Source organism: Vulpes lagopus, chromosome 12 (assembly GCF_018345385.1).
Source record: "Vulpes lagopus strain Blue_001 chromosome 12, ASM1834538v1, whole genome shotgun sequence".
NCBI classification, from domain to species: domain Eukaryota; kingdom Metazoa; phylum Chordata; class Mammalia; order Carnivora; family Canidae; genus Vulpes; species Vulpes lagopus.
The window spans coordinates 37,786,051-37,798,851 of NC_054835.1; the positions used below are offsets into that span (position 1 = coordinate 37,786,051).

Sequence of the window (12,801 nt, forward strand, 5' to 3'; positions counted from 1 at the left end):
GAGTGCTGCTGGCATAAGGATAATAGATATTTACTTCATGAGAAACACTTCTTTTCTATTTTTTTAAAGATTTTATTTATTTATTTATTTATTTATTTATTTATTTATTTATTTATTCATGAAAGACACACAGAGAGAGGCAGAGACACAGGCAGAGGGAGAAGCAGGCTCCGTGCAGGGAACTCAACATGGGAGTTGATCCTGGGTCTCCAGGATCACACCCTAAGCAAAAGGCAGCGCTAAACCGCTGAGCCACCTGGGCTGCCCGAAAGATTTTATTTTTAGGGGCTCCTGGGTGGCTCAGTTGGTTAGGTGTCTGCCTTTGGCTGGGGTCATGATCCCAGGGTTCTGAGATCAAGCCCCACGTCAGGCTCCCTGCTCAGTGGAGGAGTCTGCTTCTCCTTCTGCCTCTGCTACTCCTCCTGATTGTGCTCTCTCCTTCTCTCTGTCAAATAAATAAATAAATAATCTTAAAAAAAAAAAGATTTTAAGTAATCGCTACACTCAATGTGGGACTCAAACTTACCACCCTGAAATCAAGAGTCGCATGCTCTACTGACAGAGCCAGACAGGTGCCCTACATGAGAAACATTTCTTTGGGAAAACTGCAAATCCCTTTGAGGTGAATGAAGAGGATAGGGATTTTCCTTGTCATTCTGGCATGGGCAGGTAGAAAGAAGGACCATGATCGTGGCCTGAGCTAAAGGAGAGAATCTGGGGATTTTCAGTTAAGTTTCTAGGATAGTGACCAGGGATATGGAACGGAGCTTCCTATCAGGTGTCATTATGAGTAGTGTCAATCAGCATCAGTGTCAAGGGAGCCTGTCGTCAGCTAATGGGCACGGCACGGTGGCTGTGAGCAGAGGCCCACCATCCCCTGTACCACAGACTCTGCTCAGTCCCCCTGTGAACTCTGGAATACTTAAGCCACTCGGAGATCAAAGAGGAGGAAAATGCCTGGGGCCTCAGAGATGTGCAGACAGTGAGGGAGAAGATGAAGGCTTCCCCAGGTCTCTGTCTATAAAACAGTCTCTTTTCTCTTACCAATTAGGATCCGACTCTGAGGCCAGCCCGTCTCATCCCTGCTTTGCTCAGTCAACCTTCCCCATCAGTAAAATGGAGCTAATGATACCCACAGGCCATGTTGTCAGGGTGAAAGAGACCCTTTATAGTAGTGAGGAGTCATGAAGCATTAAGAAAGCGGGGCCATCCTGGCAGAGGACGGGGCGCCTGGGTGGCTCAGTGGTTGAGCGGCTGCCTTTGGCTCAGGTCGTGATCCCGGGGTCCTGGGATGGAGTCCTGCATCGGGCTCCCCACAGGGCGCCTGCTTTTCCCTCTGCCTATGCCTCTGCCTCTCTCTGTGTCTCTCATGAATAAATAAATAAAATCTTTTAAAGAGAGAGAGAGAGAGAGAGAGAGAGAGAGAAAGCAAGCAAACGTGGCCATCGGGAGGGATAAGTCTTGGGTTTGAACTGAGACGTAGTCTCCCTTCCCTCCAGGCTTGAGTCCAGGCAGGCGTCGCTTGCATCTGATGGCTCTGCGCTCACTCCTGCCCCTTGCTCCCCATCTTTTCTCCACACCACTGCCAGAGGTAACTTCTGAAATAGTGTCAGGTTACATCACCTGCTTACTTAAAAATCTCCGATGGGTTTCTAGGGCTCTGAGGAGAAATCCACATTCCTAACCGCATCCCGCAAGATGGGGCTCCAGGGCTGGGGCTTCTGCCCTCTGCTCTGGCCCCATGGCCTGCACTCCGCCCCCCAACCCCCCCTCTACGTGGGTTTTGTGCACCTTCCAGGACCCACCTCAGGGCCTTCTGCCTGTGACACTCAGCCACCAGCTGCCACGTGGCCATTCACCATACCTAAGGGTGCCACTCGAAGGTGATCTTAGGGCCGGTCACCCTCTTGGAGTGGTCCACATGACTGTCACAGCCTGCTCCCCTGTGGCACTGTTCACCATGGGTCACGATTCTGCTCGGGTCTCAGGGTGGAGCGTCCACTGGCTCTGCTGCTAAATGCTGAGCCCTGGTCCCAGCGAGGAAGTAGACACGATGCCCCCGCAAGCAGACATTTGGTCAGCATTTGAAGGATGAATGAAGGGCCTGGCATGATTCCTGGCACGCAGCTGATGCTCCTATCAGTCACTTGATCTTGAACTGTCAGTGAATAGGGTGATTCGAGGAGATGAAGGGGCTTTTGGCCACTTTCCCAGCTTTCTGGAATAGGATTCGAGAGAGAAGGCAAGGCCTGCTGACATTTTAAAAAGTACATAAGGAATGAGGTTTGGCTGTTGGAGGGTCTGGAGGGCTGCTCAGCAGAGAGGGCAGGAGCCCATGGAATGCACATTCCTCCCAGGCAGTGAGCTCTCCTCTACCTCTGTCTCCAAGAAGGCTATTGGCCTTTAGGGGAAGACTGTGACAGGGGCTTCCATGAGTTCTGGAAGAGTGTTGCTCTAGGACAGTGTCATTACCTCACAGGACAGAAGGCCCAGTGTTTGCTGGGGGAGGAACAGGACACCCACTAATACCCCAGGCCTCGGTCAACCAGGAGAATGCCTGGAAGGGTAGCCTCAAGGATCCTTAGAACATGCTGGAACAGTGGCACAATCTTCAGAATTCCTGGAAAACTCCATCAGGACATCTGGTCTACTCAAAGGTGGGGTAGATGGGACTCTGATGCGGTGACCTGGAAGGGTTCAGGCAGCTTGCTGGCTACAGGGTCGGGGGCCGGGACCCCCACCCAACCAGAATCAAGGGTAAATCTCCTCTTGGAGGTCTTCCAATTTTAGAGGACACCAGGGGTAAGTGGGGCTGGTAGGCCTTTGAGAGGGAGAAAGCAGGAATGCAGCAGGATTGGGGCTAAAACTAGATGCTCAGACAAGTATTTTTCCAACTGTGGGTTCTGATCAATTTGAGGGTCATGAAGTCAATTTAGTGGGTTGTGACTAAAATGTTTAGCATTTAACAGGAAATAGCAGAGAGCATTGTATATAGTAAGTGCTCTTTTACTGAATGTGTGTGTGTACATGTCTAAATCACTGAAATATAAAATGTATTTCTTTTTTTTTAATATTTTATTCATTCATGAAAGACACAGAGAGAGAGAGAGAGAGGCAGAGACATAGGCAGAGGGAGAAGCAGGCGCCCTGTGGGGAGCCCGATGCAGGACTCGATCCCAGGACCCTGGGATCACGACCTGAGCCAGAGGCAGCCGCTCAACCACTGAGCCACCCAGGTGCCCCATAAAATGTATTTCTTACTGCGAGTTAGTTTAAAAAAGTTTGAAAGCCTCCACTCTTGAAAGGGTAGGCGACACCATGAAGGATCATCCCACCCAAAGGGCAGGAGGTCAAGACCCAACTCAGGGAGGTAATCAGACCCTCTTTGATTTTGGGGGGAAAAGCACTGGGTTTGGGGTCAGGCAGAGTTGGATTGAAATCCTGACTCTGCATCTTACTAGTTGTGTGACTCTGGGCAAGATGTAATGTCAGTAATGCCCGCAGCGACCTCACTGGTGGTGATGGCAGTGACCTCACTGGTGGTGATGACTCATCTAGCTGGGGGCTGGCCCCCCATAGAGTTAGTGATCTTCCTCTCTGGTGTCCCTGATGTTGGGGGTTCTCATGGGTCCTTGGGGCAGCAGCCACGGAAGGGCCCCTGTTCTTGCCCCCTCTGCCTGCCAAGCCACAGGGCCCTTACCTGCCCGAGATTCCCCATCTCTGCCTCATCCCTCCCAGCCCCTGCCAGGGTGAAGAGGAGAAATAATGAGACAGCAGCCTATAGAAAGGAGATCCAGGAGAGGAAAAAGAAACAAGTTTTATTTAAGCCCCAAACACTCGGCTAGAAAAACCGGAAAGGAAAGAGAGCAGGGAAGTGAGAAGAAAAAGGACATTAAAAAAAGAGACAGAAAACACAGCAACCCTTTTCCATTTAGAAATTGTCAAGTTACACTGACAGGTCACAGAATATCCACAGAAGCCATCACTGCTACACCAACACGGGCCCTACGGGGTGGACGGGGCGGGGTGTGGAGCCGCAGCTCAGCCCGTGGGGTGGGGAGACCCCAGCTGGGGCTCCCCAGCTCAGAGCCTCGGGCCGGCAGGGGGGGGGGGGGGGGGGCGGGGCGGGGACTCCTGGGGAAACAGCATATCGTGGACTGGGCGGGAAAGGAACCCCCCCCATGCGAGTTACACAGCACAGCGGGCGGGGGTGGGGGGCCGGGTACAGGGGTCCCCCCAGACGTCTTAGTTTTTCTTGGTCAAGAACACACTGATGGACGGAGCAGCGAGGCGCATGCAGCTGAGGGGCGGCGACGTGCTGCGGGCTTGGGAGAGGGCGGGGCCGGCGGGGTGGGGGGGAAGCGAGCGCCGCAGGCACCTGGCACACACGCGGGCACTCCCACACGCCTGGGTCTACGCCCGTGCACACGCACACACACACACACACAGGTCACATGCACCTCCGCGTACGGCCCTCTGTCCACGCGGCTCGCACGCATCCCAATCTCTCAAGCCACGCACGTCTGCGCACGCGCGCGCACACACACAGCACACGCCTTCTCACGTGCCAAATGGCTCCGTACCAGCACGCAGGTGGGCACGGGCCGATGCCCCTGCAGGGAACGCGCGCCCAGTGTGCATGCCTCCCTGCACACACGTGTGGAAGGTCACGCTGTGCGCACACACACTTCCCTCCACGCGCGGACAAGCGGGCCTGGGCCAACGCGCGTGCGCATACACACACACACACACACAGGTTGCACACAACTCCATACAAACGCCTCTCAGCCCAGAAATGTGCAGGAGTCAAAGGGAAAGAGAGATGCAAATCCCATTGGGCTCTAGGCTAGCGGGTGGGGTGGCGCCCTCGGCTCCCTCCGTCTGCCCCTGGTGGATGGACACCTCCTCCTCCCCCCACAAAGGGACATTCAACTCAGGACAAAGACGGTGGGACACACATTCAGGTCACAGGGCTGAGGGTGGGGGCAAGCGAAAAGTAGCAAGCAAAGAGTAATGGAGTGGAGGGAGGAGGGGGCACCACTCCCCCCTCCCCTCCCAATCAGGGGGGGTCTCTGTACAGCCAAATCAAACCAAACCATTTCACTGGACCACAGAAGCCAGGCCGATGTGCCCATCCTCCAGCCCCCCTCCGCCGCCAAAACAGCGGCCAGGGAGAGAGCGCCGTGGTTTTCTTTTTTTTTTTTTTCTTTTTTAAATATTTATATATATTTATATTACGTATATTATATATATATAATATGTAAATATATTTTTAAAACAATATAAAATGTTAAGACACTTCACTTAAATGTAAAGAGTTGTCTGCAATTAAAAGTAATTGCATCATTTATGAGGTCCTTTTTTTTTTCCTATTTTCCAAGGTTTTTTTTTTTTTTTCAGGAGGGATTTTTTTTTCCTCTTGTTATTTTTCAAAAAGGCCTGCTTGCCTTTGTACAAAAATGATCCAAAGCTAGAAAACAAGGATGAACCGACAAAAAACAAAACAAAAGGAAGGAAATGAAGAAACACAACCCCAGTCTCCCCTCCCTCCCCAACCCTCAACAGTTCCCCTGGCTCCCCCCAAACACTGACCTTCCAGCCAGGCCCCAGGGACTAGGAGGTCCTGCCCTTTCAATGGCTCCTTCTTTCTGTGCTTACTCTGGGAGACTACTCCCAAACCCTCCCCTGTGCTTACCTCACTTTGTGCTCCAAATAGGAATCCTGCTAGCTGGGACCCTCCACAATCAGTCTCCTCATCCCCCACCCACATAACCCCCCTGCTGGCCCCTCATTGTGCCCTCTGGGGGCCCCCCCTCCCCGGGCTGAGAACCAAAGCTGGTCTTTCCCTTCCCTTCTTGGGACCTGGTCACAAACCTCACTGCCACAGCCTCTGCAAGGCAGGCATCTACAGGGTCAGGGCCAGGGGCGCTGGCTGGCTGGTCAGGCCTCAAGGACCCTCAGAGATCTCACCAGGGGTCACCAGCTCCCCATTTAAATATCATCTCACCCCCTTCCCTGAAAATCCTCAAATCTCAAAGAGGATGGTTAAAGGTCAAGTCACCTGACCTTTGGGTCAGCGCCGTCCTCACTGCCCCCCAACAGCCCTTCTCTGTTCCCCCTGCTGCCCTCACAATCAGACCCTTCCCCCCCCCCAGGCCCCCAAATCTAGTTTTCTAGGCCCTTCATCCTCGCCCGCCCCACCCCCATTAAATAAGTTAATGTCATTTAAAGTGCTAAATTAGGAAACTGAAAGTACCAAATAGTCCTCCTCGGGGCTGCTCTCTTCCAGGGTGGGGACCCCAGTGTCAGGCTGGCCGTGCACAACCCACCGTCCAAAAGGGTCCCCCTGCTCCTCCTCGCTTGGCACAGGCTAGGCAGCTCCTCACCGCAAGAAGGGAGTCCCAGGGAGCCAACTCCTCTCCATGGACACACAGATTCAAAGGCCTCACAGCCACCCCAGGGCCCCTCCAACCCTGGCCTCCCTCCGCAGCCCACCCGTCCTGACTCCAGGCCCACACGGGGCACAAGCTGAAGGGAACAGAAGGAAGGGAACGGAGCAGCAGAGTTTGGTCCTGTGGAGGTTGGGCAGCCGGGGCGCTTCCAGGGCGAGTCTCCCCGCCAGCCTGAGAGCGGGCTTGGTCCAACGTCCAGAGTCTCCTCCAGAAAGGCTTCCGAGGAAGGAGAGAGGGGTGTCTTGCCGCTCCAAGTCTCCGTGGCTCAGAGTTTGTTTGGAGTGCTCTCAGAAGAGAGTGTAGGGTACAGGAAATTTTAAGATGGATTCGGGAAGAAGCAGGTAAAGAGAGAAGGAAGGATGACAGGAGGCGGGCCAATTTGGAACAGGAAAGTCAAAGGAAGGTGGTGCATTTTGGTTTTTAGTTTTACTGTTTTGCTTAAAAAAAAAAATTAAAAGTGAATCATTTAAAAAACCAAAAACACCAACAGAGGATAATGGGTGTAGAGGAAGACCGTACCCGTGGCAAAGCCTTCCGAAGGTGCAGAGCATGGTGTGGGGGTAGCGTTGGAGATGAAGGGAAGAAGAGCAGGGAGAGGAGTGGCAGGGATGAGGAGGGGGACAGGCTGAGGCGGAGGTGGGTGGAAGCTTCTAGAAGGAAATGGAAGAATTCCTTGCCCCAAAGGAAGTCAATACAGGGATGGAGGTTCTGGAAGCCGTGGGCTTTTCTGAGACTGGGCTTGAGGTCTCATTTGACCCGCTCATCTCTTTAGATGGTTTAGTGGCCTGGAATAAAAACAGAGGTCATGGGTCAGACAGGAAGAGAGATCCTTCATGCTGGCCCCCAGCTGGTTTTAAAAAACCCCAAACCTTCACACATCTAAGAGAAAGTTGATTGCAAAAGGAAGAAGCCAAAGGAGCATCTGGAGAGAGTGATCCCCTGAGATGGGGAGGAGGGGGCCACAGTGGGGGTGTGGAGTGGGGTGGGGGGGTTTGGTGTGGGCATACGGTTGATTCAAAGGCTTGGGGACCTGGGTTATTGACAGGAAAGAGAGCAGGTGGAGGAAGAGAGACCAGAGAAACACAAGGGGGGCTACACCCAGGGCAGGTAGACAGGGGAGATGGAATGGGGAAGGGAAAGGAGAAGTGGAACAGGCTAGAGGCCACAGGGGCACAGGCAGAGAGGGGAGTGGCCCCAGTCGGGAGTAGGTAGGTTCTTTTTTTTTTTTTTTTTTTTTTTATTTATGATAGTCACAGAGATAGAGAGAGGGGCAGAGACACAGGCAGAGGGAGAAGCAGGCTCCATGCACCGGCAGCCCGATGTGGGATTCGATCCCGGGTCTCAGGATTGCGCCCTGGGCCAAAGGCAGGCGCCAAACCGCTGCGCCACCCAGCGATCCCGGGAGTAGGTAGGTTCTTAGTCTCAACCCGCCAGCAGCCCAACCAGGCCCTTTCTGACCTCTGCAGGAGCCTGACACTAAGCAGAAGGTCTTGAGGGACAATGGGACAATGTGGGGCAAGCTTGTCCTCCTGGGAGAGCACTTCTCTGAAGAACCCTCCCCTCCCCAACCAGATCCCACCTCCAAGCTGGAGGAAAACACACTCATTGCATCCTCATTGCATCCAGCCTCTGGCCCAAGGCAGGAAGTCCTGCTGCATCCCCTACAAATGTTCTTCCAGGTTCCAGCTGCACCTTGGGGGTTGCGGGTCATGGGAGATTACTCCCTCTCAGTGTGTGCTCTGCTCATTGGTCAATTCTGATAGTTAGAGACAGCTGCACCTCCCTCCACCCCTAGCATACACCCTGTGTCTATAATGGTTCTGGAAGTTTGCAGAGTTCCAGAGGAGGATGTGTCACAAATGCAGCTTTCAGGGCCTTTCCCCAGAATACATCTCTGGCCCAGGCTCAGGAAATCTGCATTTTAGGCAGGCACCCTAGGTGACCCTGCTGCACACATAACTTTGAGAACCACTGGGCTGCACAGATCAGATTTCTGTGTATTCACTGCCCGCTCCCCTCTCCCTTGCCTTGCATAGCTACAAGTGGGATTACTGAACAGTCTTGATTAAAAAAAAGAAAAAGAGAAGAGAAGAAAAGAAAAAAAAAAAAGGAAAGGAGAGGAGAAGAGAAGGAAAGGAAAGAAAGGAAAGGAAAGAAAAGGAAAGGAAAGGAAAGGAAAGGAAAGGAAAGGAAAGGAAAGGAAAGGAAAGGAAAGGAAAGGAAAGGAAAGGAAAGGAAAAGGAGAAGAGGGTGCATCACCAGGTACCTCCTGCAGCTCCGGTCGGGCAGTGTGGCCGCCTTTCCCAGCCCCCAGTTACCACCCATTACTGGGTGGGCTCTATTGGGTGCCTGATGGTGGGGAAGGCACATGGTGCCTCCAGCAGTCAGCGAGGGCAGGACAGAGACCTGGGACCCCTGGGAGTGAGGGCAGCCACACAGAGGGTGGGGAGGCCGGATGATTGGACAGCAGGACCATCTGACAAGATGTACCAGGGCTGGGACAGATTTCTTTTTTTTTTTTTTAACATTTTTAAAAAATATTTTATTTATTTATTCATAGAGACACACAGAGAGAGAGAGAGAGAAAGAGAGGCAGAGACACAGGCAGAGGGAGAAGCAGGCTCCACGCAGGGAGCCCGACATGGGACTAGATCCCGGGTCTCCAGGATCACACCTCAGGCTGCAGGTGGCGCTAAACCGCTGCGCCACGGGGGCTGCCCTGGGACAGATTTCTTAGCCCCGGTAGAAGAGGAGGAGAGGAGGGGTCCGTGGTTTCACGTCTGCTCCAGGCCCCAGATCCCTACATCCCTGGGAATCTGCTACCATCCCAGCCCTGGATCATGAGCACGACATCTAAGAGCCTGTTCTCTGTAGTATAAGGCACCGTTGCATCCCCTATCTCGGAACTTTCTTCCCCCCAGTTTTGGTGTCTCTGGTTCTCCTTCTCCTTGTCACTGTCAAAGGGAGCTTTGAGCCCCAAATGTTAGAACCATGTGATGAGAGGAAGGCCCCTGCCCAGCCCTTGGTGCTGACAAATGTACAAATGGATGAAGACAGAGTACAACAGAGGACGATGGGGACTCTCCCTCGCAGAGCACTCTGGGGCTTTCCCGGGTCTTTCCACACCTGGTGTTATGTGACCTCAGAACACTGCGGCTGGCCTTCATCTCCACTGTACAGATGAGAGAAGAGCCAGCAGGAGGCAAGGACTTTGACCAAGTTCACAGCCTGAGCTGATGGGAGCGGTGTCCGGGCCCAGAGGACAGAGGGCCAGGTGACCCAGGGTGGCTGCAGCAAATTGAGGGTGTGGGGCAGAGAGCACCAGGAGAGCTGAGGGAGGAACCCAGGCTGCCCACAGAAGTGCCCTGCAGCAGGTGAAGGACTGGATTATCTCACCTGGCGGGGAGCAATGGGCATGGGTTTGAAGTGGGGGGAGGATGACATAATCAAATCTGCGTTTTACAAACATCCCTCCCTCTGTGCTCGCTTAGGCAGCACCTACACAAACATCCCTCCCCAGCCTGCAGGTCTGGGAAAATAGGTTAGAGGTGATAGAAGTGACAGGGAGACCATAGAAGGCCATGCATTTAACCTCCTGCCTCTGAGCCTAGAACCTTCTTCAGGTCACAGCATCTGGAGATCACACAGCGCCCACTCCCACCCCAGCACCCACAACAGGCCTGGCATGCAGGAGCTGCTCAGAAATACTTACTGAACCAAATGAGTACACAAAAGGTCTCTCTCAGTATCTAGGCCCAGGGACCACCCTGCACCTTCTGACCCAGCCACGCAGTGGGTCACAGGACAGAAAACCCACAGGTGAGGCTGTCAACTCTGTACATTGGCCCCGAGCCCGCTGACTAAATCTGAAAGAGGGTATAGTACCCTTGTCATTCCCACCCCACTGAGATCCCCTTCCTCTCCCCTCCCCACTGACATCAATGGAACCCACCAAAGCCCAAACAATGAAAAGCAGATGCAAAAATTGGTTTCTCCCTCAGCGGGGAGATGGTCTGAGAGCCAAGACGGAGGCCAAATGAGAGTGGGGTGGGGGCAGAGAGCAGGGGGCTGAGAGCAGGGAGAGGAAGCAGAGCAGAGCAGAGCAGAGCAGAGGCAGGAAGACAAAGGGACTTCGAAACCCTCTCTCCCATCCCAGGGCAGGCCCGGCCTTGGAAGGCATCGGGCCAGTGGGGACATAAGTCCTCTGGGTCCCCCTCCTCCAGGAGCAGCTGGGGAGAGGGCCTTCTGTGACCCGAGTGAGGGTAAGGAAAGGAGAGTGTCCTGGTTGAAAATACATATTCTAAACCAGATCCTGAGTGCTGGGGCTGGCAGGAGGAGAGAAAAGATAGCTCAGGGGACCAGAGGGGCCATCCTGGCAGGGAGGTCGTCTCTGGGCAGCTGGCAGGTGCCCAGAACACAGCCCTGCAGGGGAAGGGGAGGCGCCTGGGTGGGCCAAGCCCTGCCCACCCCACCGTGGGTGCCTACCTGCTGCTGGGCCTGGATCCTCATGTACTCTGCCCTCTGCTTGCCATGCTTGCCTTTGTCGGGGCTGCCTGCCTGGCCCTGGACCGCCTTCAGCCGAGAGGCCCCTGGAGTCACCACCTTCATGGGTGGCACGCTGCCACCACCGCTCTGCAGGAAGAGAGACAGGGTGGGGGTTGGAGGTGGGATGGCACCTGAATCCTAGGTGTCGGGTGGGGTCTCTGGGGCTGGAGGCTCCTCAATGGGCCCTTTGAGACCTGGAGACATTTGCACCTCCCTGGCTCCACATCCCAGGCCAGGACTCAGGTCCATTCTCTGAGACCAGGGTTAAGGCCTCCCTTCAGAGGGGACAGCCACCCTGTTCCCCCAGCCAGGCTCCCAGCAGCTCCCCAGTGAGGGCTTTTTGGTGGTTTCCTTGAGTAGCCCAGGAGCAGCAGGTACCCTTCTGGGGGAACCACTTCTAAATTGAGAGTCCCTGCCATCACCCCCACTCCTGACAAGGTACCCTTTCTTGGGTCTCACAGAATATGCCTGAGACCTGAGGGGCTCTTTATAATGGCAGACAGAGTGGGACTGGCAGCCCTGGACCCCCATCTTCCTCTAATTGGGAGGATGGGGGTAAAGTCTCCCTACAGATGTGACAAGTCTGGCTCCTCCAAAGCACCCCAGGTACCACCCTGCCCAGAAGGACTCTGAGGATTCAGAGGCGCAGACAGAGAAACAACAGAGGCAGAAAGTCAGACAGGAATTGGGGCGGGGGGAGTGTGGGGCTGGAAAAGGAGGAGAGAACTTTATTTGTTGGTTTAGAGATACAGAGCAGAGGGGAGAGGACCTGGTCCCTGGCAGGGCTGATTGGGCCGATCCCTGGGGAGGCTGGCTTCCCAGCCCCCCGGGGCTCTGCCGGCAAACCACACCCAGTGCCAGGCTCCCAGGAGGCTGGCAGGAGCTGAGGAAAGGCTGGTGGGAGGAGGGGGCTGGCATGGTGCTGCTGCAGCTCCCCACCCCCTCCAGCTCTGAGGACTGAGACTGGAGTGTGAAGGCAGGAGGAGAGGCTAGGGGAGGAGGCAGCCACCTGGGGACCGGGTGGCAGGGGTGGGGGGCTGCCAGGGAGCCCCACGGCGAGGGCAGTGCCCATCTGGCTCAGGGTGGCTTCCAGCTCCCGGAGCGTTTCCTCCAGGCTGTCCATTCGCTGGGTGGTGGCCCCTCTCACTGTGCAGCCTAGGCCACCAGTGGGCTGGCCCCTGGGCTCCCCACTGCAGGATTGGGTGTCCCGGCCGCTGTCCTTGGGGGTCTCCTCTGGGTGGGTCTCAGCAGTGGGGGGCTCCTGAGTCCCATCAGGGGCTGGTCTCCAAGGACACTGAGCCCCGGGTCCTCCCTCCTCCGGGGTACAGCTCTCTGTCCCCAGTCTCTTCAGAGCAGTCCCTTCTGTGTCAGGCACCAAGCTGCTCCTAGGCTGGGAGGCCCTGGCCACCACCTCTGGCAGGGCACGGGCACCATCACAGCCTCTCCCATTGCCAGGCAGGGTCCGGGGACGCGGAGTGGGAGTTGTCCTGGGACCAGCTTCCTCGGGTCTGGCCTCTGGTGGTGAGGGAGGGTTGGGGGTACACTCTGTCAAGATGATCTGGGGGACGCAGAAGGCCCTGGGGCTTGGGGCAGCCTGGGGGGAGAAGAGAGATGAGGGAGAGTCTGATCCCTGCAAACCGAATCCCCTGAGCTAGGATGAGGGTTTACATGGGTGAGCCCAGTCCATTCCTTTCATAGATGGGGAAACTGAGGCAGGTGAGTGTGGTGACTGAGTTTCCTTAGCAAGAGGCAAAGCCAGGACTAGAATTCAGGCCTCTTCCCACCCCATGCTATGGTCTCCCAC

General features: G+C 55.0%; 1 protein-coding gene across 11 annotated transcripts in view; it reads right to left on the reverse strand.

The window, feature by feature from the left end:
* Nucleotides 1–3,792: 3,792 nt before the first annotated feature.
* Nucleotides 3,793–12,801, reverse strand: part of SRCIN1 (SRC kinase signaling inhibitor 1) — a 68,404-nt gene continuing 59,395 nt past the window's right edge. For 6 of the 11 annotated variants that reach the window (XM_041726724.1, XM_041726722.1, XM_041726719.1 and 3 more), the window contains one exon: nucleotides 11,117–12,591. In XM_041726724.1, the coding sequence (XP_041582658.1) occupies nucleotides 11,635–12,591 (957 nt within the window). In that variant the 3' untranslated portion in view covers nucleotides 11,117–11,634. Of the gene's footprint in view, nucleotides 7,238–10,937; nucleotides 11,085–11,116; nucleotides 12,592–12,801 lie in introns of those variants that run through there. The other 5 variants (XM_041726726.1, XM_041726725.1, XM_041726727.1 and 2 more) reach the window with 3 other exon arrangements.